The 27,729-nt window shown below is 38.7% G+C and overlaps 2 protein-coding genes across 5 annotated transcripts in view; one reads left to right on the forward strand and one right to left on the reverse strand.

The window, feature by feature from the left end:
- The window catches only part of mettl15 (methyltransferase like 15), a 37,043-nt gene extending 36,136 nt beyond the window's left edge, over positions 1 to 907 (reverse strand). Inside the window, exon 1 of one of the 4 annotated variants that reach the window (XM_046389359.1) lies at positions 777 to 907. The gene's annotated coding sequence lies outside the window, so the exon portion shown is untranslated. Of the gene's footprint in view, positions 1 to 435 lie in introns of all 4 variants that reach the window. The other 3 variants (XM_046389368.1, XM_046389378.1, XM_046389351.1) reach the window with 3 other exon arrangements.
- Positions 899 to 27,444, forward strand: kif18a (kinesin family member 18A). The gene is made up of 18 exons (XM_046389340.1): positions 899 to 1,042; positions 2,214 to 2,556; positions 4,663 to 4,820; positions 5,104 to 5,208; positions 5,778 to 5,888; positions 6,383 to 6,580; positions 9,021 to 9,197; positions 9,338 to 9,412; positions 9,565 to 9,665; positions 12,976 to 13,138; positions 13,735 to 13,899; positions 14,939 to 15,060; positions 15,189 to 15,478; positions 17,446 to 17,502; positions 22,355 to 22,733; positions 25,605 to 25,697; positions 26,491 to 26,588; positions 26,663 to 27,444. The coding sequence occupies exons 2-18, from the start codon at positions 2,244 to 2,246 to the stop codon at positions 26,797 to 26,799; spliced, it is 2,742 nt and encodes a 913-aa protein (XP_046245296.1). The 5' UTR covers positions 899 to 1,042; positions 2,214 to 2,243; the 3' UTR covers positions 26,800 to 27,444.
- The last annotated feature ends 285 nt before the right edge of the window (positions 27,445 to 27,729 follow it).

The following is a 27,729-nucleotide window of genomic DNA, read 5'->3' on the forward strand; positions in this document are numbered from 1 at the left end:
TTTATCAGAACAACAGAGGCAAACAAATGATATAATGTTTTAAGGGGTTTTTTTGGGGGGGGTAACTACAGGGAGAAGTTAACATGGTTATTATATAACATTTAACACTATGGTTATTTAATAAGATGTTTTAATCAAGGGCCCATGATTTTAGCTACTTAGCTGCTAGCCATTGAGCTAGGAGTGGGTTCACAGTTAACAATAGGTAAACTTACAGCACTGAGACTGAGTAGCTGATAAAATGTGATTTCATTTCAACAGACATGAAATGAAAAGTGTGCGTTGCTGTTTTGAAGAGCCACAACAAAGCAGCTCTGGTGTGAAGCGGGGTAGCTTTCCACCCTGCTAGCAACACCAGAACTAACGTGTAGAGTCTGTGCTGTAGTACATGTGGATTACAAGGGCAGCCTATACTTACACATGCAACACACTAACCTGAAGACAATGTATGACACTGCTAACATATATATCTTGGAGGCGACTGTGAGAGCAACGTTAAGCTAGCACACTGTTCGTTGCTCTTCATCACGTGTGTGAAGTAGCAGCTCCAACGGTATAGATCAGCAGAGGCTGGACATTTTACACCTGACTGCAGAGCGATATTGTTGTTATGCCACCATGTTGGATGTCCGCGTGCTGTTAGCTACACTGATTATCGACGAACACATGAATATGAACACGGCTACGGCACATTCACTCACACTCACAAATTGTTCAACCAACTTGAATTATGACTGCGAACCGTGCCAACACCTCGGCAAGTTAACTGAGCTTACCGTACTACACCAGAGAGATGCTCCGCCTTCAGCAGCAGCAGCATGTCCGCGCGTCACTCAGATCCGCCCAATGACCAGCGACTCACATCCAATCTGCTGCGACAGAGGAAGAGGGCTTGTTTTTGAAAATATTGGCGCTTGTCGTGGTAGCTATGGCCATATGAGCTTCGCTAGCGAATTATTTTTTTCTAACACGAACTGCTTGTCTCACATCAGAAAGCGTTTGTCGTGTTATTGGCATGAAAGATAACCGTTACTGACAAAAGGTAAGACATATTTGCGCACAGTGCATTCGACATGAAGAGAACGCTAACGTACCGCCGGGAGATGTGCGAGAGCTAGCACAGCTAGCAGGCGTTAACGTTTGCATGGCTGCCTTTATATTTAATTGTTATGCCTTTTAAACTCCATACGACAGTGTATGTTTAAATTCAAATACTTGTGCTAACGTGTTAAATAGCAACCATCCAACAGGAGCGTTATTTATGACTGGAAAAGTAACAAGGTGTTAGTTGTTAGTCAGGATTTGAATGTATTAAGCCGCGATGAAGCTTCATTGATACATTGTAGGCCTAACGGTTGGTTTAACGTACTTGTATTTTAATAATATAGAAACTGGTGTCCAATTACTACAGCGTTAGCGCATTAACATAAGTTTCTGTTTAAGTTGTAGCCATAGAGGATGTCATTTTTATCACCTGTGCAATAGTAGTGATGACAGTGCGTATTGATACAAGGCACATAAACATTGCACACCTAGTCTTATGTAACATTGTGTGATTTTTGTATGTATATACCCTTGCCACTTTTTTGGTCGCATCTGACCTCAATCAATGCATTGTTGTATACAACATAAGCTATTTTTTCCAAATATTGTACATCTCATGTTATCTCTATGGCTGAGGGTGGACAAAACTATAATTGTATGTCACAATACAGCCTCCAATATGACTTTAAAACTGAATGAAGATATCCCTGAAACATTATCAGCAAAACTAAACATTGTAACCATAATGCGAGTAGGATTGCAGGGCTACCCCCATTAACTGATGAAACCATGCTCTGCAGAGTCTGTATCAAAATTTGCCTGTGTGGTCATGTAGTCATTTTATAAGCCAAGGCAAACATTTCAGGGTGGCTTAAGAAACTTGTTGGTGCCTGAAGACAGACAAGTCTGCTTTATTGGTGTAGCCCAAAATCACAAGTTAGTCTGAAATGACTTTACAATCTGCACAGCATACAACTCTATTCTCTATCCTCAGACCCTCGATTTTACACTAAGAAGCCAAGTTCCTTCATGTGCTGTCTTCTGTCCAGCTTTCCCTGTGTCTTTCTCAAGTTGCATGGTTTAATTAGCATATTATTAAAAATTGCACTGGTGATGGCACTATGCACCGTGGGAAATTTAATTAATTCCTTCCCTTTTTTTTCTTCCAGCAACACTTGAGACACTGCAGAGGCTCCAGAATGGCAAATGATGTGTGCAGCCATGTAAAGGTGGTTGTTCGAGTGAGACCAACCAGCGAAAGTGAGAAGCGTGAAAACTGTCGGACTGTGGTCCAGGTTGTTGATAACCACATGCTCATATTTGACCCCAAGGAAGATGACACATGTTTTGGGTCACAAAGAGTACGAAACCGCAATATCAACAAGAAGGCTAACAAAGACCTGAAGTTTGTATTTGACCATGTCTTCGGTGAGAACTCTACTCAAGCTGACATCTTCGACAGCACCACTAAAGGAGTGTTGGATGGTGTGATGAATGGATTTAACTGCACAGGTAACAAATAAAAACAAGCTACAAAACATGTTGACATCCCCAGATGGCTAGAAGCAGTAACTGAACCCTCATAGAAAATGGCATACTGACCCTTTGGCATATCCCAGTCACATTTTTTTCCACTTGAAACTCTATCCTTGATTCCATTACTCTTTAAGATCTAAATTACAGTTATTTTTTGTGTTTTTCTTAATGATACAACTGCAGTATACAGTACACCCTTAGTGTGAAGTCAGTCTGAATTAAAATGAGCACACCGGTGGTTATACATTTAACAGATGAATTACTCTGCGTTAAGATACTATAGCAAGAATCACATCTTTTTCACAGCCCCAGAGTTGCCTTTGTGTTACCTTCTATTGTATTAAGTAATTTCTCTGCCTGGTCATTAATGGCTGCATTCAATATATGATTATATTGATATGACTACAGTGATTGGCTTTATTTCCAAAAGTATCAGAATTGTATCAAAATATGGTTGTGCGCAGCTGGAGCATCAGCATCACGTGACCTGCTAGAAGTTTTTGCCGGTACCTGCATGTACCTGTATTTTCACATTCAGATTATCCTTTATGTGCCTCTATTTTCTTCTTCTTATTATTACTTTGCTGTGCTGGGAACATTTCTGGACGTCACCCTTCAGGTAGCGGGCTTGTAGACCAAAAATGTAGCCACCAGGTTACATCATTGTCTCTGTCCTTTGCTCTGTCTGTGCCATAGATGTATGAAGAGCTGCAGGTGTGTGTGTGTTTGATGTGTGCATCATCTGAATTCACACAAAATCTGCCAATGTGTCACTTTACTGCCGGGTTGTGCGGAGGAGTGGGGTGTGTTTATTTGTGCTTTAGAACATAGCTGCTTCGAAACAATTAGTAAATAATCTTCTGTTTCTCTGTTTGGCTGCTTTGTCGTAACTAGCGCTACTTCTTCTCTTCATTCACCTTTGCTGCACCCTTCCACTGTGTTTCATCAAAATTGGAGTAGTAGTTTTGCCATAATCCTGCTGACACACTGATAAACCAACAAACCAGACTGAAAGCATGGCCTGTTTGGTTGAGGTAATCATATCATTCCATGGATATAATTCTAATCACAAACAGCCAGTTGTAATGACACAGTGTAGAGAGTCTTGGTTAATTAGCACCACCGCTCTGTTAGTTAGCTGTCTAAATTCAGTGATGTGTGCCTCAGCCAACCACAGCTGAGGGTGCAACAACTCACACTGTGGTCTGAGCCAGGGGGGTCTATTACAAAATATTTTATGCCAAGTTAACATAAAACCTATTGTGAGGTAATGCAAGACTTTTCATTAGCAAACTTTTAGATTTATAACCACCTGCCTTCAACCAAGTACGGCTATGAGCCACACTCGCTTCACTTTAGAGCTGTATACTTTTTTTTTTTTTTTTTCTTTCCTACACGACTTGCTGACTCACCCTGCCATATCGTTAATTGAAACTGTTTTCTGATGTTAATTAATACCCTGTTTGCTTGAGGGTTCACTTGCTGGTCACTAGCTCACAGCCCTATGAAGTTCCAGTGTTTTGTATCAGTACATTTGGCAAAGTTTGATAGCTGATATACCCGCTGCAAATAGGACTGAAGACATATTTGGCTTCAGTCATAAGTGATTGACTAAAAGATGCTTGGATCATCTGGAAATCTACTGGAACACTCAGCTGTATGGTCATTTTGGAGGCCTACTCTAGCCTACTCTTACTGATATGAATGCAGTCGATCAGATAATGGAAATACCTTTCAGTATACTGCAATATAGTTTAACACTAGTACAAACTGCAGCTTCCAAATAACTATAATCAGATGAATGAATCAACGCCTCTCTAAATCAGTTTCAACAAAAACTTAACATTATGCTCCACATGAAGGTGTATTAGACAGCATTATTTTTAGCTAGGTGTACCTTGTTTCAGTAATGCTCAGTTAAGCCAAGCTCTTCACAGTAAGTGTAGCTTTCTTAACTTCATTTTGAAATCTAGTGTATTTGAGGCAGTTTGTGGTCAACCTCTAGCCAAAGTAAATACGATAAGCATTGTGTACATGTCTTACTTGACACCAATTTGTCTTTTAATGCTAATTCATTTGCAGTGTTTGCGTACGGTGCTACTGGTGCAGGGAAGACCCATACCATGTTAGGCTCACAAAATGACCCTGGGATCATGTACCGCACCATGAAAGAGCTGTTCAAACGCATGGATGACGCCAAGGAGGAGAAAGAGTTTGCTGTTGCATTCTCATATCTTGAGGTGAATATTTGAATCTTTAATGTTTCATTTGTTTGTTTTCAGTGGTTTGTTTTGTCCTTTTAGCCAAAGTGATTCCCAGACTTTGACTGAAGGATTCATTTGTAATATTCATTGGTAATTAAGCCATACTACTTTTGTCTAAAGACATTGCAGCAGTACATATTGCATTAACAGACAAGGTTAAAGTAGATATTTTTCCTCTGATGTTTTTCTATTGTCAATTCTAATATACATGTCAATGTAAATGTGAGCTCTTATATTTATATGTCTTGTTTGTTCACAGGTTTACAATGAACAGATCAGAGACTTGTTGGCTAATGCAGGCCCTCTTGCAGTCAGAGAGGACAGTTCTAAAGGGGTGGTTGTTCAGGGCCTCACACTGCATCAGGTTAGTAGCAACATGTAAAATACACACTCTCCCATAGCACAGAAGATTATATTAAAGGTACATACTGGTGTCATTACAAAGTCAATATTTAGAATTTCTTCAATTGCTTTTTGAATTCATAATGTAAATGTAATGTTTTTAATTAGTAAATCATATCTTCAAAGTTTTGAGATAGCTGGTGAAAACAACGTTGCTACCATAACTATAACTAAGTGGCCACAAATGTTCAGGAAAACAATTTTCTCAAGTGGCTTTCTCTCACTTCATAAATTAATTTAAAGAGAATGTTGAACTGAAACACCAACTATGTGTTGACATCAGTTATAGAAAATAAGTGCAGGACAGTGTTTTGCTTTATTTTCAAGTATTTGACAAATGGATCAAATCTGCCCACAAATAAGTCTATTTCCTTTATTAGAAACGCTGTCCAAATGTTGTTCCACATAATCAGGTTACATACAGTGTTGAATGTTGATTCCCCCTTACTATTCTGCTGCTGTGGTGTGTAGTTCTGCCCTTTACTGGGTTAAACACCATCTCTTTTTTCCTCTCTCTCTCTCTCTATTCAGCCTAAATCTGCAGAGCACATTCTTGAGGCTTTGGATTCTGGCAATCGCAACAGGACACAGCACCCCACTGATATGAATGCCACCTCTTCCCGGTCCCATGCTGTATTTCAGGTATTTCAATCCAGTTATAGAAAACAACATAAGAATTCAGCTAACAAAAGAAGAAACATAAAAACTGAATCTTTAAGGAACATTATGTAGACATTTTTGTCTAGATCTTTTGTCGGTCAGAGTTTGCGCAAGAATTGAGTTGCACATAGTCCAGAATAGTAGCATGCCATGCCTGGCTATACCATGCTACTGGCTAAACCTTTGTCCAAATGGGCTCCTTTGGACCTCTTCCTGCACCTCCTTCTGGTGGTCCAAAGCTCCTGATAGCAGTGTAGACACCAACACTCCCCTGCTCAGTCATCTCACTGCATGACTAACTGAGCTAACTGGCTGATGGCAGCTACAGTGAATGAAACTTGACTTTTGAAACTTTTACTTGCTTTGGGAGATTCACTAGAACGCAGTTACTGTTATTGTTAGTTCATTAGCAAACATCCATCAATACATCACAGTTTGCTTCCTGATAGTTGATAGTTTTGTATCTTTTTCTCCAGATATATTTGAGACAGCAGGACAAAACCGCCAGCCTCAATCCTAATGTCTGCATTGCCAAAATGAGCCTGATCGATCTGGCAGGCTCTGAGAGAGCCAGCGCCACCAATGCCAAAGGAGCACGTTTGCGGGAAGGTGCTAACATCAACCGCTCACTCCTTGCCTTAGGAAATGTCATCAATGCTCTTGCTGACCCAAAGGTGAGTTTATATTACACCACAGATAACATAAAGACTTTTTTAAACAATAGAAATGTTCAAATTAGAGCACATTTCTGGTAGACAGCTTACAAAAGCGGTGCAATTGTTTTTTTCCATGCATTTAAGTGGCATTTCTTCATCTACTAAAGATGTTAATACCATTTTTACAGACAGTCTGACAAAAAATGTTTTAATGGTATGCAGCCATTCTCATTATCCCAGTCACAGCACATTAAAAAAAAACAAAAAAACGATTGTATTCTGTGTATATGTGTCCAGGGCAAAAATATACTGAATCTCCAGAAGTTTGCACAAACCAAAAAACTGCTGGCAAATAAGATGTTTTGTATTTAGTGCTGTTTTGTGAATGTTTTTGGTCATTAGTGCTTATTGAAATTTTGTGGCATGTTTTTAAGATTATTGTGGTTATAGATATATGAGGTTAACCACTAGACTCCATATGAAACAGAGAGCCTGGGAGGTGGAGTCAACCGAGTGTTTGGGTATTATTTCATTCCAGTTGCATACATTAACCTGTCAAGCAGTCTTCTCATTTTACACACCAGTCTCAAGGGACAAGGCGCAAGCAGCCACATGCATTTAAGAAGTGCTGTGAAAATGTACCGCAGCCATGTTGAAATTCGATGCTTTTTCAACAGGTTGCTTCGTTCTTGGGTTAAAACTATGCTCTTCCATGGACACTGTCCAGTTAGAATTATACTCACCAGTCTTGAGAGTTGCAGTTGTGTACTCATAGTTTGATGTGTTCAACGCCCACCACTAATCTTTAATCCTTCCCGCCTTATCCTCATGGTTATTGGTGGTCCAGTGTTTACAGACGAGGAATTCATGTTGTGACTGTTGTTTACAGCAAAGAATGTACCCACTTGTGTGTGGCCTAACATGCCATTCGTTTGACTGAGAAGAATGTCTGCTACTTCTTTTTGGGCTGTCCAGTATGTCATCTTGCTATGCTGCACAAAGGATTTTGTTGTAAGTTGTTTGCCTTAGGCGATGTAGATACAGTTTACGACATATCCTTTCTCTCTATTTTGTCATCCACGCAATGCCAGTGTTTCCCACTGTTCTGAAAATGTTGTCAACATGGATACATATGATGCTGCTAATATGACTTAATAGTGTGGACATACAAAACTGTGTTTTTTGAATATGTTGATGCGTGTTTTTCCACTGAGTTAGAATTTTTTTAAAAACCTACAAGCTATTTGTTAATAGGGTCAGTTGTCTGACAACAGAAACACAAAGACACATCTGTTCGAACTTGAATTTTGTATTGTGTGGTCTTCTGTAATGTAAAACAATGTAAGTAATAAACAGAAAGCAGTATTTTACTTGGTTGACTAAGGTTGAAACCTGTACCTCATCCATAGTAAACAGTCCTTTGGAAGCTTTCATTTTGTAGCAGTGTTAATAAGGTTATGTAATGTGCCCCACCCTGCTTTCTAGATCATGGCAGTAAGGAGTTTTATTAGCCAACTTCAACAAAGATTTCCTGTTGTTTTGATGTGTAAAAGTGGACGGCGATCTTAAAGAAAACAATCTGAAACTACTACTGTGGCATTGAATTCCCTTTGATGTGTAAAGGGATTTGAAGTTTTTTCCCACATTATGAGCTTGGTTCCTTTATTCGTGGCTGCGTTACACCTCCTATTCACAGCAGTGCAGGTCCCTCCATTCACTTACAAGTCGCCGGTGTCATTTACAGTGAATCTGCGACAGTTCCCCCATGACTGGCCAGACAAAACGAACATTTCAGTTTGGTGAAATATAGCCATCTACCCCTAGATACTGACTTTACTGAAAGACCCACATTTAAATGTCTACTCTTATTAAAAAAAGGAGATTTTCTCCCTTTGGACCTGACATGAACTATAGGTTAGGCCTTTGAATCCAGATGTAGGCTTAGGGTTTTTCCAGGGAGAAGTGCCGGCACAGCTGCAAACCCCAGAAGAGATCATTTTACACTTCTTTGTTTCTTAATTTTAATGTGACTTTCTGCAGTCCAAATGCCCACGAGATTGTGACTCACCTAAGCAGCTGTAGTTTATCTAATGCCATTATTACAGACTGAGCTGTGTTCACAGACCAGCTGCAGAAAGACTCGAGATCAGTGTTGTGGGTGGCTGCTCTCCATTTTAAAAATGATCATTCCATACTGAATTTTGTTCCCCGTTCCCCCGGTTTATCGGTCCCACCAAATGATGTAATCTGACTAAACTTTTCTCATGGAGCCTGTCCCAATGGAGAATGCATTTTAAGGTGCACCTCACATTTGTACTCTTATGCTTATGACAGCCATAACAGACTTGACAGATTTCGTGAGTTGATTTTCGAGGCCACTTTGAACTCTGACGTGAAACCAGCTATCCAAAATGGCCTTATTTCTTTGGCTAATACTAACTTTTCTCTTTTGTTTCAGAGTAAGAAAACTCATATACCATACAGGGACAGCAAGTTGACACGGCTACTTAAAGATTCCTTGGGTGGCAACTGCAGGACTGTTATGATTGCCAATGTTAGCCCTTCATCCAAGTCATATGATGACACACACAACACACTAAAATATGCCAACAGGGCGAAGGAGATCAAGTCCTCGGTTCGTGTTAAAATTACTATAACTTTACAGTTTTACGATTATTAATTGTACTATAACTGTTGCAAATCTTGGATATACATTCTATAAATAGATGAATTCCTTTAAAATAATGATATTTTCTCTCTACCCTTACCTATCAGCTGAAGAGTAATGTTGTAAGCCTGGACAGTCACATTGGCCAATATGCAGTGATATGTGAGAAGCAACGACAAGAGGTAATATGACCCAACCAACACTACTGTGCTCAATTTAAAAAGAAGAAAAAAAATCTTTTTTCTTATACTTTAGTTAATTTTTCATTTCAACAGTTGCCAGGATCAGGGGTTAATCTCTGACGGTTATTTCAATGTTTTCTTATATCTCAAAGATTCTGCAGTTGAAGCAGAAACTAAAAGCATATGAGGAGAAGAACATGGTGCCTGGGGGTTCTAACATGATCTCTTCCCAGAAACAAGCCGAGTTCAAAAGGTAAGAATTGTACGAATGTGATTCAGAGGGTGAGACATATCAGTTGTAGAGGTTTCTTTGTGTGTCATAAATCCTTTTATTGTAAACATTGTAATTGGAGCACAGGCACTGATTGCAGGCAGAAGGAGCCTGTAGCCTGAATTTGCCCAAGTGTTGTACAGTGGTGATACATTTGTAAGATCTTTTGTTTTACTTGCTTCTGGTGGCTTTATATCCATATTAACTTATACTGAAGTGGATCAGGCGGCATACACTGTAATTAGGCCCAGTGGTCCGGGCTATAGCATCAGGAATGAGATGCTAGTATACAGATCTCAACTAGATCTCTGCTCTTATTTTCTCTGTTCGCTGTTATTTAATAGTGACCTATAAAGTTTGGTATAAAAACCATAGACTGTATAATAAATAGTACATGGAGTGACCATTATGTCACCTGTAGGTTTCTGAAGAGCCTTATGTGAAGCTCGGTGTGGGTGTAACCATCTTGGCCTTGTCTGTCCTCCGCATTTTCTCACTTTTGACCGTTTGAGGTACTGCAGTTTTTGGCACCGCTCACTGGCTTGATTTTTCAGCCCCAGATGTTGCTGCTTGATAGTAATTTAGCCATGGGGAGATCAGTTACAGTGGAAAAAGTTTTTTGATAGTATTATGGTTATTCTTCTCCCTTTACATAAACAAAATCCTACAGTTTAAATATAGTTTTCAACCAGGAGCTTCACTTTCAGGGTGTGGTGCACCACAAAAAAACTAAAAGACTAAAAAACCAAAGCAGAGCAGCTTGTTTTTATCTTTATGTATTTATTTATTTATTTATTTATTTTTAGCCTAAAACAGTTCTACATGCTTTGAACGGCAACATACACAGTGTCAGTATGGATATCATTAATTGGAAATGCCAGCTGCTGTTTATTTGTTTATTTTTCCTGCCGTTTGCGCACACACACAACACAAAATTGGTGTTTTTGGCGGCTGACCTACCCAGAAAGAAAGTGTCAGAATTGTTGTTATTGTCAAATTGTGCTACATTGGTGCTAAAAAGCCCGAACCCTGTGTAGCTTAGAGCAACCCTACTTTACCTGGTATTCTTGTACTTTTTAAACAGTGTGTTTGTGTTACTGCTTTGTTTGTGTCACTCCCATGAAATGCTATCCCATGAAACAGGCCCTTGCACTTTCTGGAAGACTGTTACTTCCTAGAAAACAGTGCATCTTCAGCGGTGACCTCATGCTGCGCTGATGGGCATAACAAAAAAGACGAAATTTTCATGACAAATTTTTTTTCAGCATCTTCTGTCAGATTGAACTCCCTTTCTCTTCGTAAGATTGATAGTAACACTCTAATGTCCCTTTGTAACATTATTTTTCAAAAGGGAAAACATGTTTCGGAGAGCGTAAGGGATTTCTTCTTTTTCCTGTGTTTTCTGTCTGTTTTGTGTTTGTATGTTACATGTGTTGTTTTATTGTTTTGAAATAAGACTGCAACATCATACCAGTACCTGCGTGAAGAATATTTTTATACTCAAAGAGATTTTCAGCATTTTATATTCCTCATTCATTCCTGGCCTGTCAGTGATCCTGCATAGAGCAGCCAGATGTTAAAATATTGATAAACAGTGTGTCTGTAATTAATTAAACTCTATTTTCACCATTTTTCTTTAAACATTTCTTTAAAATTTAGAGCTCCATTTTCTTATCATTTAATTTACTGTTGTGTCTGTGCATACATTGTATTTGTCTTTAATTAAAAGGGGATGATATATGAAATACATAGCACTGGCAGTTTTTAATCTAGATATCTAACAAGGGACTATTTTACATCTTGGATTAAAAAATGAGATGTGCCCTGATTCCCAAGGACCAAGACTGAAAATTGGTGGCACTGAAATTTTGTGTTTTGAAAAAGAATTTTAATTTTCTATCTGCTGCAAATATGCAGTAGGTGAATCTGTACAAACAGCTATACCAGTGTTTGATAAAACTGCCACAGCCAGTATTAGCTGACCCATCTTTGTAATTTTGATAGTGACAGCTATATGGTCCCTTTAATTCAAATGATATATATATATATATATATATACACACACACTCATGTATTTCTTTTATATCCATCTGATCAGCCAGATTCCATCTATTTGTCTCTAAGGCACACAGTGGCATCTGTCGGGGTATTTGGGTTGGGGGCGGGGGTACACAGAAAAGCTGAATGAGTCTCACTCCCACACATTTCATTCACTGGCATCAGAATTCACAACTCGCACAGTGAGAGGCTCTGAATAGAGGCTGCACGCTTCTCACACTATTAAAAATTCAACAGTCTAGCAAGGCCACGAAGTCTCCTACGTCACTGGAGTTACATTGAAGAGTGCAGTCACATTTCAGCGACAGCTCTCCAGTCTTATTTACCTGCATGGCCCTCCTGTGTCTTCTCCTGCTTTAAATCAACCAGACAGCCACTTGCATCCAATCTGTATATCACCTGAACGCCATCCCATGAATGCATATATTCATCATTTAGCTAAGGATGCATTTCTTGCTCAATTCGAACAGCATTGACATCTTGTGGAGGCTCTAAATTATATTGAAAGGGTAACAATTTGGCTGTATAATTGACTCGAGCCTTACTGCATCATTAATTAATTGGGGTAAATTATGATTAGACGAACATTTGATGTCATTGGTAAGCTTACTGTAAGCTGTGAAATGCTTGTTTAAATGTGTTGGTAAGGCAATGAAATATCTCATGGCTTTTTTAGGATGTGTTAAATGCATGAAACAAAAGTCTGTTAGAGCTCTTGGCACGGCAATTAATATAAATTTACCTCCTTACACATGGTCCAGCAGCTTCGATTCACATCTGAATGATGAGGGTGACATTTTATTGGATTGCATTAAAATGGGAGGTGTTTCTTATATTTTGTCACACTCTGATACACACTCTGTATGTGTATCAGAGTGGATCAAACCATACAGAAATCACCTTTCAGTATATTGCAGTCCAAAACAAGACCACTACATCCAGTTAAAGCCTTTCTGACAGCGGCTGCACAACCTGAGCATTACAGCTTCAAGGCAATTTATTGCAAGGTTATTTTAATCATTTGAGACAGGCTACACACGTGCACCTATTTATTTATTTATTTATTTTTATTTTAAGAAGCCAGTTCATCCATTTTATTTATTTGTTCAAGTAAAATTTGACATAATTTCACATCAAGTTCAGATTTCCTGATAGGCCCCTTTTTAAGTTTATAACCTTTGAACATCTCTCTCTCTCTCACTCTCTCTCTCCCTCTCCCTCCCTCTCTCCCTAGGGTGTCAGAAGTTCTGCAGCAAATCTTCTCGGGCCGAGCCCAAATCAGGAGCGAGCAGCTGGATCTGGAGAGACAACTGAAGGAGAATGAGCTGCGCCAGCGCTACTGCGAGGAGGACAACATGCAGGTCCAATACTTCTGTGCCAAAGAAAAGACTGAGAAGGTAGCTGATGCTTACGCTGCTATCCACAGATTCCATCATCCCCTGCAGAAAAACAGCTGCTGAGTCATCATTTCACTTCTCTGTTCTCTATCGTTGTCTTAGCCTCTCATTTACGCCACTACAGGACAGGGTCACTGCTCCCCAGGTCCTGGCTCTTTACTGCTGTTTGAGTCCCAGATTTAGGCCTGGCTGTAAATGCCATTTGAAGTGTTTAAAAGTGAATTCTCAGGGTTTTTTTAAACACTTGTAAAAACTGTTCTGAATGCCCCATTGTCATCTAAAACTGAACCGTGGGAACAGTTTTGCTGAGGGTGGTGAAAAAGCTCTGCCTGCATCTTAAATAACAATAATAATGAATAATTTAAAATATTATTTAGATACAATTTTAAAACGTTCCTCTACAACATTGAGTCCTTCATAAAGATGAAAGATTTTAAATAAATCTGTCGTCTTAGACTGGAGCCTATTTGCAATATTGCTGCTTGCAGCTGTACTTATTGTTATTTACGTACACAGTTTAGAGTATGTAACACTAATATTAGCGCAAACATCAGATGATTCATGATGTCATTTAAATGACCTGTTGTTTTCAATAGGCCACTTGTAAGTACGAGCGGAAGATTGCAAGCTTGAGAACGCAGCAGCAACACATTTGCAAACGTCTGAAGGAAGCAGAAACACAATTTCTGGACAATGATGGCTGGCTTCATCGTGTCGAGAATGAGATCAAGTTGCTTAAGTCGAACGATCAGTCCTCAGAGGTAAGTTGAACTTACTCACCCGTACATTTACTGGTGCTGAAAAGCAGCTGATTATTTGCATTTTTGTTGTGACAGATGGATTTTTATTTCTCAATTTCAATTTCCTGATTTTAAAAACAAAGAAAAGAATAAAACAGAATCGCTTCCTGGTTCTGTATAAACTTTATCTTCTTTTGATTATAACAGCTGCATGTGGAAGTTATGTTAAATTCAGTTGTAATTGCTGTTAATTGAAGTTGTGCAAACAAAACATTTGTGGGTATATTTATGCAAATTCCAAAACCACTTTACGCTGACATGGTTCATGGATTACAGAAATTCTTTGGACAATTCTTTTAATCAGATCAGTGTATTTGCAGTGAGTAAAACTAGACACTTAATTACATAACTTGTAGGCAGGATGAAATAGTTTGAGTTAATGTTAGGAGACAAATGAGCGTGATTATATCCAGTGGAAAACTTTACAATGTGGGTTACATCTTTCAAAACTCATTGCTTGGTGTTTTTTGTTTGTTTATTTTGGAAGGTAGGCTGTGTCTCTACTGGTGTCGTGACTGTCTTTGTTTTCTTCCCATCTGTTCTCCCAGTAATTAGAACCGTGCTCATTTTATTTCTCCAGCTCACTCGTGGATCACTGAAGAGAATAAATCAATACCCTTTACTCATCCCTCACACAGCAGCCAGTTACCTAAAACCATGCCCATGTTATTTTTTTCTTCTCTATCCTTTCTTCCAGGAACTGACCCAGAACTATGACGCACTCACCGGTCAAATGTTCTCTCTGCTGTTGTTTCGTAGTTTCTTTACGTCAGACTTCTTTTTTTTTTTTTCTTTACTCCCCTCCCTTAGCCTGAGCTTTTCTGATGAAACATGGATGAAAACAAAACTTAATATCTTCTCTCTAGTATCCATAGCCTCCCGCCTCCTTTTGTTTCTTCTAATTCTGTCCACCAGAGTGCTAATTCAGTGCACTGTTATGATAGAAAGGCTATTGCCTCATCATTCCTGCTCTGTGACCTCATTTCTCCCCCTTGTTCAGGTTTTAGAGAAGGGCCTACATTGCCACAGACTGGAGCTGCAGGTACATGATCTCGAACAACACATCAAGCAGATGGTCAAGCTCACTTCACTGCAGGACCAGGAGAACAAGCGCATGCAGAAGTAGGTTGACAATACTTACAGCTAGTTCTTCATTGAATTGACTATTACTTAGGGCAGCTGAAAAAATGCACTTAATCTCAATCTAATTGTTAATTTTCTGCTGATTAAAATCTCTCTCTCTTTTTCAGAATGGTAAACATCTTGTTGCCGGCTTACAGTCGAAACTACTCTGCATTGCATGGGGCTGGGCTGATCACAGCCGCAGACGAGATGGAGAACCATGAACTGGAGCACCTTGTGTTGAGGGAGAGGGGCGTGGTCTGGGCAGACCAGGAACGGGTGGGGCAACAGCTGAAAGGTGACTCAATTGAAGAGGAATCACAGGAGGCAAATGAGGCAGGAAGCACTGGGCTCTGCAGCGAGTTGGCGCCTGTCTTGTCTTTCTCACATCTGCTATACCACCAGAGTAGCCCCTGCAGTAAGTCATTATACTCTTATTTCTCTATTTATTCTTCTTTTGCTCATTTATCATTCATGGGAGCAGTTTGCTTGGGTTCAATTACAAAACTAATGAATGCTTGGAAAGTTTTTTAGACTAACCAATGCCTTAAGTCTATAAAATATTTGTCAAATTGCCTATCAGTGCCCAAGGTGATTTTGTCTGACTGACAAAGTCAATATTAAGATAAGGCATAAATCCCCACATTTGAGAATCTAAAACTACAGATATTTGGCATTTTCCACAATAAATTAATTCATAAATGACAGTTGTCAGGTCTTTAGATTTAGTGGCACATAACCTGACAGGGAAAGTGTCAGTTTGGCTGATAAAAGCAGGAACATCTTGACCAAGTAAAACATCAGATGTTACAGTAATATGTAGTTGCTTGTAATGAGGACATCTCCTTGGGAAGTGTCTGTTAAATGTTTAAGTGCAACCAAGATGACACACAGCAGCTTGTGGATAAATTAACTGAGAAAAATCGGACAAAAAAACAAGTTACACGTGCATTCATCATCTTGTGTTGGTGGGAAGAAATACAGAGAATTCATCATTTCACAGGGAGGCAGGTCATCCCAATAATTATATATAAATGATTTGTCCCCCTCAATTAACTCTATCAAATGCATGTGACAGCACCCCTCCCCTCAGAGAGTATGAGAGAGTGAGAGGCTTTGCAATGAATGAATCTACTGTAAGCAAGGGAGATAATGTCACTAACATACAGAATCTTAGCTGAGAATTTACTGGGCGGCTCTTTAAGATAAATGTGGACACATTTAATGCTTAATATTCAGGATATGTGAGAAAAGTCTTCTCTGTTACATTATGCAACTAATGTTTAACTCCTCAGTGTGTCTGTTACATATATTGAGCTTTACATTTTTTTTATGATTATTTTATTTTGGGTTTTTTATTTATTTATTTACATTTGTGTCCATTTTGAGAAGGGGATATAGGTGCACTCTTGTTCCTGTCTACCACTCAAATCAGTTTTTCTTTTACAAGTGACCCTCTCTGTTGTTTAGATCATAATCACAGCTGTACAGCAGACACGCTGCCCTTTCGCAATACCGTGTTTTGGTCAGGATATTATTGTTAAATGCTAAGAGGTCACATGCTGTATACTAGTGACAGTTTGTGGAGTGTGTGGCAAACCCGAATCCTCTCTCATTCAGCACTTGCTGAATGCAGTTTTTATACAATTGTGGTGTGAGTGTGTCATTCGCTATGATTTACATTTGTTTTTCACAAGTGACACCTGGAAGTAAGATCAATTCGAGGGACTCATGAGTTTGAATTTGCACGGCAGTCAATGAAGCATGAACTAAAGCTAATATTCAGTCACTATGATGGTGTCTTATCATATGTAAGATCAGAAACTCTGCACCTGCCCCCCTGTTCAGCTACTGACTTTTTTGAAACTATATGAAATTCATTTTCAGTAATAAAAAGAATCTGGCCAACTCAAATTCAGATATTAATGTCAGGCTCTTGTGGGTCATAGTCTTTTTTTTTTAAGATCTTTGCAGAAGACCCAAAACAGTCCAGGTTGTCTTAGACTTTGAGCAGTTCCTTATGAATTAAAAACTCCATTGCCACAGTGCCTTGTGAAGCCTGCTTGGGCTTTTGCCTAAGGTTTTATTTTCTTTTTCCACTTGTAATAGCCAGACTGACTCTCTTAAGAAAAGACAGAATCACAATTTGTTTAGCTGGTTGAATGTCTGTGCTGTCTTCACAGTGGCAAAAGAGCTATAATTCAACATTATAGTTCTTTTTAGAGTCTTTCGTGAATACTTTGATTGCAATCTAATATACAAAAGCAACATAATGCAAGCTAGCATTTTTTTAATTTTGTGGTAATGTAACATTCTTAATGAAATTTAAAAAAAAAAAAACATAGAAGGGTTGCAAATGTATTTTATTTTTTTATTAATTCTCAGGTACAGAGGGGCGCACAAAAAGGACATCACTGTGCAGTTATGCTCCATCACCAAAAGGTAAATCTACTCTCCCCTCTCTCCTGTCTTGCTAGCATACTGTAGTGATTAATCTAAAACCTCTGCATACTAGTTAATCCTCCCCTCCCCCAGTCATTCACTTATATGCTCTCTTTTCATTTGTTTTGTGTCAGTCATGTTGCTTTTCTTTTGCTGAACACATTTTTAGCGGTTTAACAGAATGGACTTGTTCAGAGTAGTAAAATACACAGTAAGAGTCAGACATGTAATATAATTTGATTTATCATCGTGCTGCTGACATTCTGTCCTGGCCAAACCTTGAATAATGAAATGATGTGAATTCTCACAACCAGTTTTATAGAGGGAAAACTGTGCACACTGAACCTTTAGGGAAATGTAACACAAAAACCTTAGTGAAATATTGCAGTTCAAATTGGCTGTAATGATATTTACTGCAGGTGGTTCACATTTCATTTAAGCATATTGTGGGAAATGTAACTTTTTAAAAACCACTCCTGCCAGATGACCAGAGTTCATTGAATGGAAATGAAACATGAAATCACCAGGGACTTTATCACCACTGCAACGTCTTACAAGTGAACTCCTTTTATTTGTTTTTGAAAATTTTTCTGTATGGTGTGTTCATCCAGCCCATCTTTATACACCACAAGCTAGTCTGCCCACATGTTTACTGATGGGTTACTTCTGTTGTGGTTTGGCTATGAAAAATCTTACACAGACCAGAAAACCACGCTTTGCAAATTATGCTGCAGACCCAGAATAAAGCTTTCTATTTACCTTTTTATGGTATGTATACATTGATATTTTATATTTTTTACATGCTTAACCAAAAAAACCACAAAACGGTTTTAAATCAAGGGAAAAAATAATCAAATTCGACTAAATATGTTTCTATTTGTCAGGTATATAGTTCAAAATGCAACAGGAAATAGGTCTTTCATCGTGGTCATTTTTTGTAAAGTTTTCATAGAATGTACAGAAAAAGTGCTCGATTATGATGTGTATCATTACTGAAATGATAGTGAAAGTGAGATTTTGGTCATATCACTCAAGCTTCCAGTGGGGTTCAGTATCACAACTAAATATGCCTGACACAAACATGTCTGTGATATCTACATAAAATGCAAAATGACTGATGTTATAACCCACCATGTAGCAGCACCCTATAAAATCATTCGCTTTCCAGACATGCATCCCATTTTAATACAGCATATATTCAAGTCTTACATATAGCTTGCACGTAGCGTATATAAACTCACACACATACAGTATATATATATATTTGTATGTATGTATAGATACACAGTGGATACAACTTTATACATTTTGTGCAGCATTCTCCGCCATATTTAATCACAATGATTTTAAAAAATAGAGCTGAAATAGCACAGATGTGTTTTAATAAATAAAGCTTTTATTTAACATTCAGACAAACTGCTCTGATCTTATCCTGACGCTGTTTTGTCAGTCCCTTACTGCTTCCTCAGCTGTTAATGGTAGTCACTGCAGCATGTTATGAGAAATAGCTCCACCCTGCAGCTTGCAAAGCCAATCAAGTTTCACTGGTTTTTGAAAGGGTTGGGGTTTGGAAAGAGCATTAACTCTTTGTAGACTGCTTAATAACAGCGAATCGCTCCAAAGTGATGACTTTGAAGCAATATTTATTCCTTCCACAATTTAGTGTTGATCGTTACATTTCCACACATGTATTTATTAATAGCTTCATGATTTTTCATCCTCCCCCTGCCTCCTTTATCTTCTTTTTATATCCCCTTTCAATTTCCAGCCCGTCTACCTTCTCTTTTATCTATTTTTTCCTCCTTAGGCTGTGCTGTCCCTTTTGCTTCAAATGTCTGTTAGTCTGGCTTTTTCCTCCATTCTGCCTTTCTTCAGCCTCCTACCTTCAAATGTTTTTCTCTGTCTGTCTAGCATCTAACCCTCCCAATCCCTCTTGAGCTTCATTCATGAAAATGCAGCTCCACAGCAGGGCAGGAAAAAACGTCAACAGACGTAAACTCCCCTGCTCCACCAACCAGAAAAGGCGCACTATAAAAAACAGGCAGCAGCAACCAGGCGACCCTAATTCAGTGCAGCCTCCACCAGAAATAGCAACTCATGCATGTATTAATCCCCTACAAGCCAAAAATATGTGATTGAAGGAACTCTGCTGCCATTTATTGCTAGGGACAACTCTTCTGCCACAGAAAAGGGCTATTTATCATCATCTCCTCACTCTGTGCTGTCTGAAGTCTGACTCACATTTGCTAAATATTGCATTTTGATATTTAGGGTAATATAAAAATCAGTCATTCACTTTTGCATTTAGTGTTCTCACTTCCTTTATCTGATGGCATTTTTACCTTTTTTAGCTGCCCTCCTTTACCCCCTCTTCAGGAAATGTCATGAGTGTAATGGTGTTTATAATGTGATGCTAAAACCGTCATTTAACCTCATTCTGCTCCGCAATCTGTCAGCGTTTTTTATAGCTGTCTTTTTCAGATGACACCAAGAAAAGCAAGAAAAAAATATTAACATAATGAACCTAGAAAATGAACACAAGTGGGAATTTGCATTCTTGCAGTAATTATCACTAATTAATACACATTCAACCAATCTCGGTGCTATTTGGCAGATAGCATCCAAATATTTCTCACAACCTATTAGCGTTTGCTGTCTGCCAGTACTTGACTTGACTGTTTTTTTTGTTGTTGTTTTTTTCCATTTGCCCACACTAACCCTATGTCCATACAAATTATTCTATTTCTAAGCAGTTATTGAATAACAACGAAGACTACAATAAATTATGTTTATTCTTGTCCAGCTTATGGCAAACAGCATGGTATAGTTGGAGTTTCACCCACATCCTTTAACGGCAACCATCTAAACTCCTATTTCCAGGATAATTGAAATTTTTGCTTGCATTTACCTTTACCTGCCGCCATTTCCTCATGAGTGCTCCGTCAGTACTGCAGATATGCACACTCTACAGAGATGAGGAAAAAGGCGAGATAGCTCATTTCTCAAGGTGCTTCCGTTATCAGCTTCAGAGGAAACAAAACAATGTCTTAAATTCATTTTTTTTAACCACTAGCCTGTGGTTGCATTTTACTTGCCCTGGGCAAGATGACAGCTCTTAATGTTTCACCCTGGACTGACTGGCTCTGTTGGTCTTTTTGAACAGCAAAAAGGTCCTCACTAGCTTTCTAAATAGCAAAATGTCACAGAGTAGTGCCTCTCTCTGAAAACAAATATGTTTATCTAATACCACGCTGTGACCTAAACTCTTCAAGCTCAAACATTCAACTTGAAAGAACACAAACAAATATTTTTCCAGTTACTGCCCCTTTTTCCTCACAAGAGAATCTAATATCAATGTTACATCCTTCAATTAAATACAATCAAAGTTCCTGGTTAGCTATGTGTACAGGTAACCAGCAACATACTGTTAGAGAACAGTGCTTTTTAGAGTAATAGTGCATTCATGGCTCTGTTCCAACATTGTAAATTTTCTATGTGCAAGTAGGGCACTATAATGTTTAATTGTCTTGTGCTATGCATAATATCTTCAACACTGGTGATCACACTTTGATGTAACTTGTGGGAATGATCCATCTCATTTCTCTGTTGTGACGTTTTTTAAATTGCACTGTTTAGCCTAAGGCAGGCACTTCAGTGCTTATTACTGATTAAGTATGGGGGGGGGGGCATCATTTGTGGAGGGGTGTGTTTACAGCTGTCCTGCTTACTTTTGAAGTGGTTTCATTTGCTTTCAAATTCAAAGCCCTCAATGCACAGATAAATGTGTTTCAGAGATGTTTTTTGTTCTTCATTTTGTTCTGAAGGACCAAAACCGAGGCAAGCCAAAGGCTTGCAGATATTCGCACTACTGATTGTTGATGATTAATAGTGTGGTAGTGATTGTTAAAGCTACATTAGTTCTATTCAAAACATTTTATCTTAAAGACATCACTATCTACTTGAACCACTGACTTTATACAAAGATGAATGACATGAAGGGTCCTCAAAAGTGAAGCCAAAACATTTCAATCGACCCCAGGCTCCAGTATACTGTAGATGATAAATCTAGCCTCACATGAGCAGTTAGGACATCAGCCAAAACTAAAAGTAGAAGCCAAACAAGTTTGGTTTTTGTTTTTTCCAAAATATGTTTTCAGTCCCTTTTAGGCAATTCTTAATATTTATTCTTATCCCTTGATATCGTGGGTCCATCGCCCCATTGCTACTACAAAGACTTTGGCTCCAAATGACATCATCAGCTCAAGATGTTAACGCTCAACTGTCGGGTACTGACTTTGAGGTGGCACAGCATCCACATTGTGCTCGAGCTTTATTTTTAGACAGTGTCACAACATTAACAATGTTCATTGTCCTTCTTTACAGTGTAATGCTCCCACACTAGACAATGTTTTGCATTGTTTTTCCTTCTTCATTTTGCCGCACCATTTCCCATTGATCCACTGCAGATTTTAAAAGTCCCAAACTTGACCTTAGTTGATCAGCATTGATTGAGAGTGCTGTGCATTAGCCACAAACCCTCAAATTGCATCGCTGATTCAGATATTGGTGAAACCTGATTGGTCCAGAAAGTGACATCACATCTTCATAGAGTCTCACTTGCTTTAAACCAGTGAAAAGAGCGAGAAATAGCTATGGAAATCTCGAAGTTAAAATAACCAAAACCAACTTAACTTTGGCAAATGATTTTGTGTTCATGTTTGAGCTGATTGAGAAAATGTTTTTTCCAGACTCTTACTCTGAAGGAGCTAAGATCAGCTTATTTAAACTTTTGGTTAAAATGGTTGGTGCAATGGTTGATGTGCTTTTTCAATTTTTCTGTTTTTATATAAAGGAAATCAGACCGAAATGAAACATGAACCAGCTCCTAGAAAGCCTGTCAGGAGAAATCTGTGTGCATCACTGCCACCTCACAGTCCCCAGCCCAATGCCAAGAGCCAAGTGTTTGAGGAGGTCATGTTCCCACTTCAGTGCACACCAGAACCTGCTCAAATGACTCATCAGGCCCTGCTGCTGGGCTCATCCAGTGCCATGGATCCAAACATGACCTTTGAAGTTCTGGACAATGATGATCAAACTGCAAGTAATGCAACTATGGTAATAAGCAGCACTAGTCCCAGTCAAGCATCAAAGTCCGCCAACATCTCAGGTCCGAGCCAGTTGCTCCATCCTCCAAAGGCCTGCCAAGAGAGGAATCAGATTTTTGGCAAAAGGTGAGAAAATACCCTTGTCTTAACTTCACATTATTTTAAGATGTTTAGCAATATGTATAATTATTAAGAAGTTAAGTGTAAGAGTTCCCTGTGACAGCACACACTTTCAGAAGATATTTTCTCTCTTCTGAAATTCAGTTAGATAACATTACAAATCAGTTTTCAGGCTGCTTTGAAATTTGGATAACAGTTCTCTTGTCTCTACGCATACATTGTATTAGTTCTCTCATCAGTCCGTATGGTCCAGCTTTTTAACACGTTGAAATAGTCGTAAATGTTGATACACCCACGTACTGCCTACTTCACTTCTGTGGTCAGTCTTGATTTTTTTCTGCTACAAGTGTACACTACACAGTGTCTCTTGAGCATGAAATATTGGAAGAAACACTATAGAAAACGCTCCTCTTCATGAGAGATCTTTTGGGAAACACCAACAAAAATGTTTTTCACAGCAGAAAAAAACACTTGTATATCATAATCTCATATCATATCATAATTGCAGGCATACATTTTTAATTCAAGCTCAGAGAAAGAAAAACCATAACAGCTGCCACAGTTTATCAGAAACATTTATTGCACTGTCCTACTTGTCATTCGGTTCATCTCAGCACGCCCTTTTCTCCAATGGAAAGGTAGCTAGGGAGTGTTTTTGGTTGTCCCCCTTACTGTTAAAGCACATCTTTATTAGTGAACAATGTTGGCATTACAGTTGACCTCTGTGGCATAAAGAGCAGAAAGAAATCCACATTTTCTACATGTCACAAAACATAAACTTTCAGCTCTGAGCCTAACAGATGTGCCTTTTTATTTCACAATTTTTCATGTGCTTCTTGCCATTTTCTCTGGGCTGCACGCACAATTACCCAGAAGTCTCATATGTGATTAATTTGACCTCATATTCTTAATGTTGTCAGGTTAGCAAAAGTCAGTAGTCACTTTACGCCAGTTTGGGAATTTGAGAAAGAAAATCAAAGATTTGAAAAAAAATTTTAAACAGATGTAAACAGGCATTGGTCCTTGGAAATGCTTGAAGTTCAACATTTTGTGGAAGAAGAGAAATTGTGCTCATAATTCTTTGTTATATATATATATATATTTTTTTTTTTTTTACTTAAAGGCGGAGTGAGGGATTCTGGAGAAAGGCAATTGAGTATTAAATCTCATGTTTTCCCATGTTTTGGGATGGTGGCTCAGAACGAGCCACAATAGCCCTAACAGCTCTTAACTGCTATTTGATGGCCAGGAATGACACTTAGCAATTAGCCACCTTTCTCCATAGTAGTAAATATATTTTGAAGGAATTGGGCCTGGAAAGTCTTTGAAACGTCCTTGACTGTGAAGGTGTGGGAATACTGGAATTCACTGCTTCACCATGAATTTCTGAATATGCTGTTTTGAAGCGTTAATAAGAATAGCAAACATGAATAATGAATGTCATTAACTCTTAATTGAGTTTAAAACATTAGGGACATCAGCATTTTTTTCTTGATGTTTCTTAAGAAAAATAATTCTACAAAGGGAAAAACACTCCTTGTGTCACCCACGCTAATCTCGTTAAAGTGCCTAACTCTCGAACACAAGCACGATCAATCAGCATTGGTGGAGAATTCAACCCATACAGGTTTTGTACAAAATACCTTGAATTAAACATTGCTTCCCGAAGGCATGAATTATCAAATTTTTCAGCAAGCCTCAGTGCAGCACACGGAAATTTTTAAGAATTTTTGAAGAATATTTTAGTTATTTATTTCAAAAACATCTATTGCATTTTTAAAAATTGGTTCAAAGGGAACTCACAGGCATCAGTTGAATCATTTCATAAAATGTTTAAAAACAATTTAGAAACGCATCCCTCTGGCTGCCCACTGAAAGTTTTAAAGCAGTTGGAGAATTCTGTGTAAAACACACAAAATACAGTCTGAATTGTAAACAAACAATTCAAAAGAGGTAAATCCCTCAAACCCCATTCAAAACAAGACTAAGAGTGCAAATACTACAAGTAATCTCAACAGCAGCAAGTTTCCAGACTGGAACATTGGGCCAAGAGGCTTAAGTAAGCTGAGCAGTGTCATGATGTCTTCAGCTAGAAGAGGCAGAAAAAACAGGAAGCACTTCAAGCTATAGCATCAGAAAGGGTTTGTGTCAGTGAATGATGTTCCCAACAGAGGAGTCTTCATATACCACACTAAGTGTCTATCATTTTATTAAATTTGTTCCTAACCAATAAGGATGCTCAGATTGATCGACCACTGCTCACTATGGGCAGGTATTTGCTCTAAATGAGTTTACAGATCTGCTTCAACAAAATCGCAACACATATAAATCAAATTGCTTTAAAACATCTTCAAGCATGCTGCATCATTTATCGTGTTGCTTTTTTTTTTCTGAAATACTAACGACTGGGTACTTACAACCCTGGGAAATCTCATGGGGTATTTAGATGGCAAGAAAAACACGTTGCCATTTCTAAATATTTCTCAATAGGTAGAGACTCAACAACTTGAAGAAACTTTGTGCATTAGTTTTGCTCAGGCACCTGTAGTAAAGTGATTTTTGTAACTTCAGAGTGGGTGAGTGGCAGTTCCCAGGGCAGGGTTCACACAAAGTGTAGCACACAGGGACACCAGAGGGAGGAAACTGTTCAAAGTCACTTTGATATTTTAACTGTTGTGTAAAACAATAAGACGAATCTAGAGACCTGGATGAGTAAGAGATGAGGAAGGTTGATTACATAATGCTAATGATACACCTGATTTAATCAGGCTGGTTTTCTTGCTGTTAACACCTTGTTTATTTTTGATTTATCTGATTTTGAATACAAAGGGAAACCTTGCCACAGATGTCATAGTAATGTGAACCTTTGTTCTGCAGACAGCAGACGATGTCTTTACAAGACGTAAGACGAGCCAACCCGACTTACATGGACATGACGTCTGCTGCACAAGGAAAGCGTAAATTTCACGGGTAATGTGCCACTGGCTTTTTCTCTTACATTCATGTCAAACATTTTATTTTATACCAACAGTGGAGTAAATACTCTGCTCACACGTGTGATTATTTGGGCCCAGACTAAAGCTGTGCAGAACTCTATCCATCCACCCATTTTCTATACTGCTTAAGGGCAGTCGTGGATCAGCTATTAGGGTGTCGGACCCGTAACCGGTGGATCGCTGGTTCGATTCCCCGTACCGGTGTCCATGGCTGAGGTACCCTTGAGCAAGGTACCTAACCCCCACTGCTCCCCGGGCGCTGCACGCGGTCGCCCACTGCCCCGGGTTTGCTGTGTGTGTGTGCACGTCACTTGGGTGGGTTAAATGCAGAGCACGAATTTCGTTGGAGTGAGTTCCCTCCAATGACAAAATATGTCACTTTCATCTTTATGCAAGCAGCCTATCGAAGCTGACCGGATACATCCTGGACTGGTCACTAGTCAGTCGCAGGATCGACACACAAAGACAGACAGCCACACACACCTAGAGGCAATGCAGAGTAGCCGGTTACCCTAAAGTGCATGTCTGGGATTGTGGAAGGAAGCTGGAGTACCTGGAGTAAACCCAGGCAGGCACAGGCAGAGCATGCAAACGCCACACAGAAGGGTCCAGACCCAGACTCTGTGCAGAACTATAAAATAAAATAACAAATTTAATAGCCAGTTCTAAATGCAATTATGGTAAAAAGTTATAGTTGATGAAGAACTTTTGATGTTGTGTTTAAACACTTTTGCTTCTTTTCCTGTTCCCTTTATTGACTGTTGCAGCATCCGAGAAGGGTTGACTCAGGGATTCTCTGCCCCGAAGCGCATAAAGAAGGACCCCTCAGTCACCCAGAGGCCTCTCAGAGTGCAGCGTTTTGCTGGTAAGTGTCAGCCAAGAAGTACGTTGTTGAAGAAGGCATTCAGATAGTAAAGACAAAATACTTCTGTCATCCAGGTTCAGAGGAGAACAAGCCTCGAAGAGTTGTGAGAAGCATTTCTGAAGGAAATCTTAGCCTTCTTGAACCTCAGAAACCGAAGTCAATTTTGTATAAAACGTCCCAACAGATCAAACGAGTGACCAAACGGATGTAAAGCAACATTGTCTTTTAAGTTGGGCCATTTTGTCCTGAATGAACATTTTCACTTTCCACTCTTGTCCGTCCATATTCATCTTTTCAAAATATTTCTCAAAACCCTAAAAAATGCTGTCCAATGTATAGTTCTCCCCAGCCCAAGCACCAGTGTATTAAGATGAAAATGTAATTTAAGTTGCATTATTTTGTCATGCTCTTTGATTTAACTGTACATTGCAGTGAAATTTTACTTGACTGTATATAAACTTTGTATAGTTACTGTTCATCTGTATTGATTAAACACCAATATTTGTCATGTCTAGGCCTACCTTTAGATTTTAAAACTCATGTACGCACTAGCAGCAAGAAATAAAATGTCCTGTGGATGTTGGTTGACACACTGTGTTTTATGCTCTTTATGTGCTTAGAACAATTCTCTTAAACACTCATCAGTCTAGTAGGTGACTTTTCCCAGGGCAGCTAATATCAGAGGTAGACCATTTATGACCTCATATGGAGATATGGCGAAAACCTAAAAAAAAAAAATAAAAAACTGAAACTGCTCTTAAATGAGATTTGTATTTTTATTCTTTTTTATTACTGTTGTACAATTAATAACATGGGGTTATAGATATTTCATAATAAAACTTATTGCTGCTTGTAACAAAATCTGTGGCTGTTTTTTGATAAATAAGTCCCTTTCTGAAATGTAATATCTGCTTTTTTGTACTAGTGACGTTGAGTCTTTGGTTTTCGATGAGGTGTGGAGTTACAAGATGTTCCAGTGATAAATAAATGACATAGCACGGGCTACGGGAAAGCAGAAAAATACAATTGCATGAAAAATTGAACTGACCCCGGAGTGAACTGCAGCATAATTTACAAAGAAAACTTTACTGTTGTATTCATATTGAAAAATTATTTTTTTTATATGCCTTTAGGAAAATAA

This window comes from Scatophagus argus, chromosome 1 (assembly GCF_020382885.2).
Source record: "Scatophagus argus isolate fScaArg1 chromosome 1, fScaArg1.pri, whole genome shotgun sequence".
Classification (NCBI taxonomy): domain Eukaryota; kingdom Metazoa; phylum Chordata; class Actinopteri; family Scatophagidae; genus Scatophagus; species Scatophagus argus.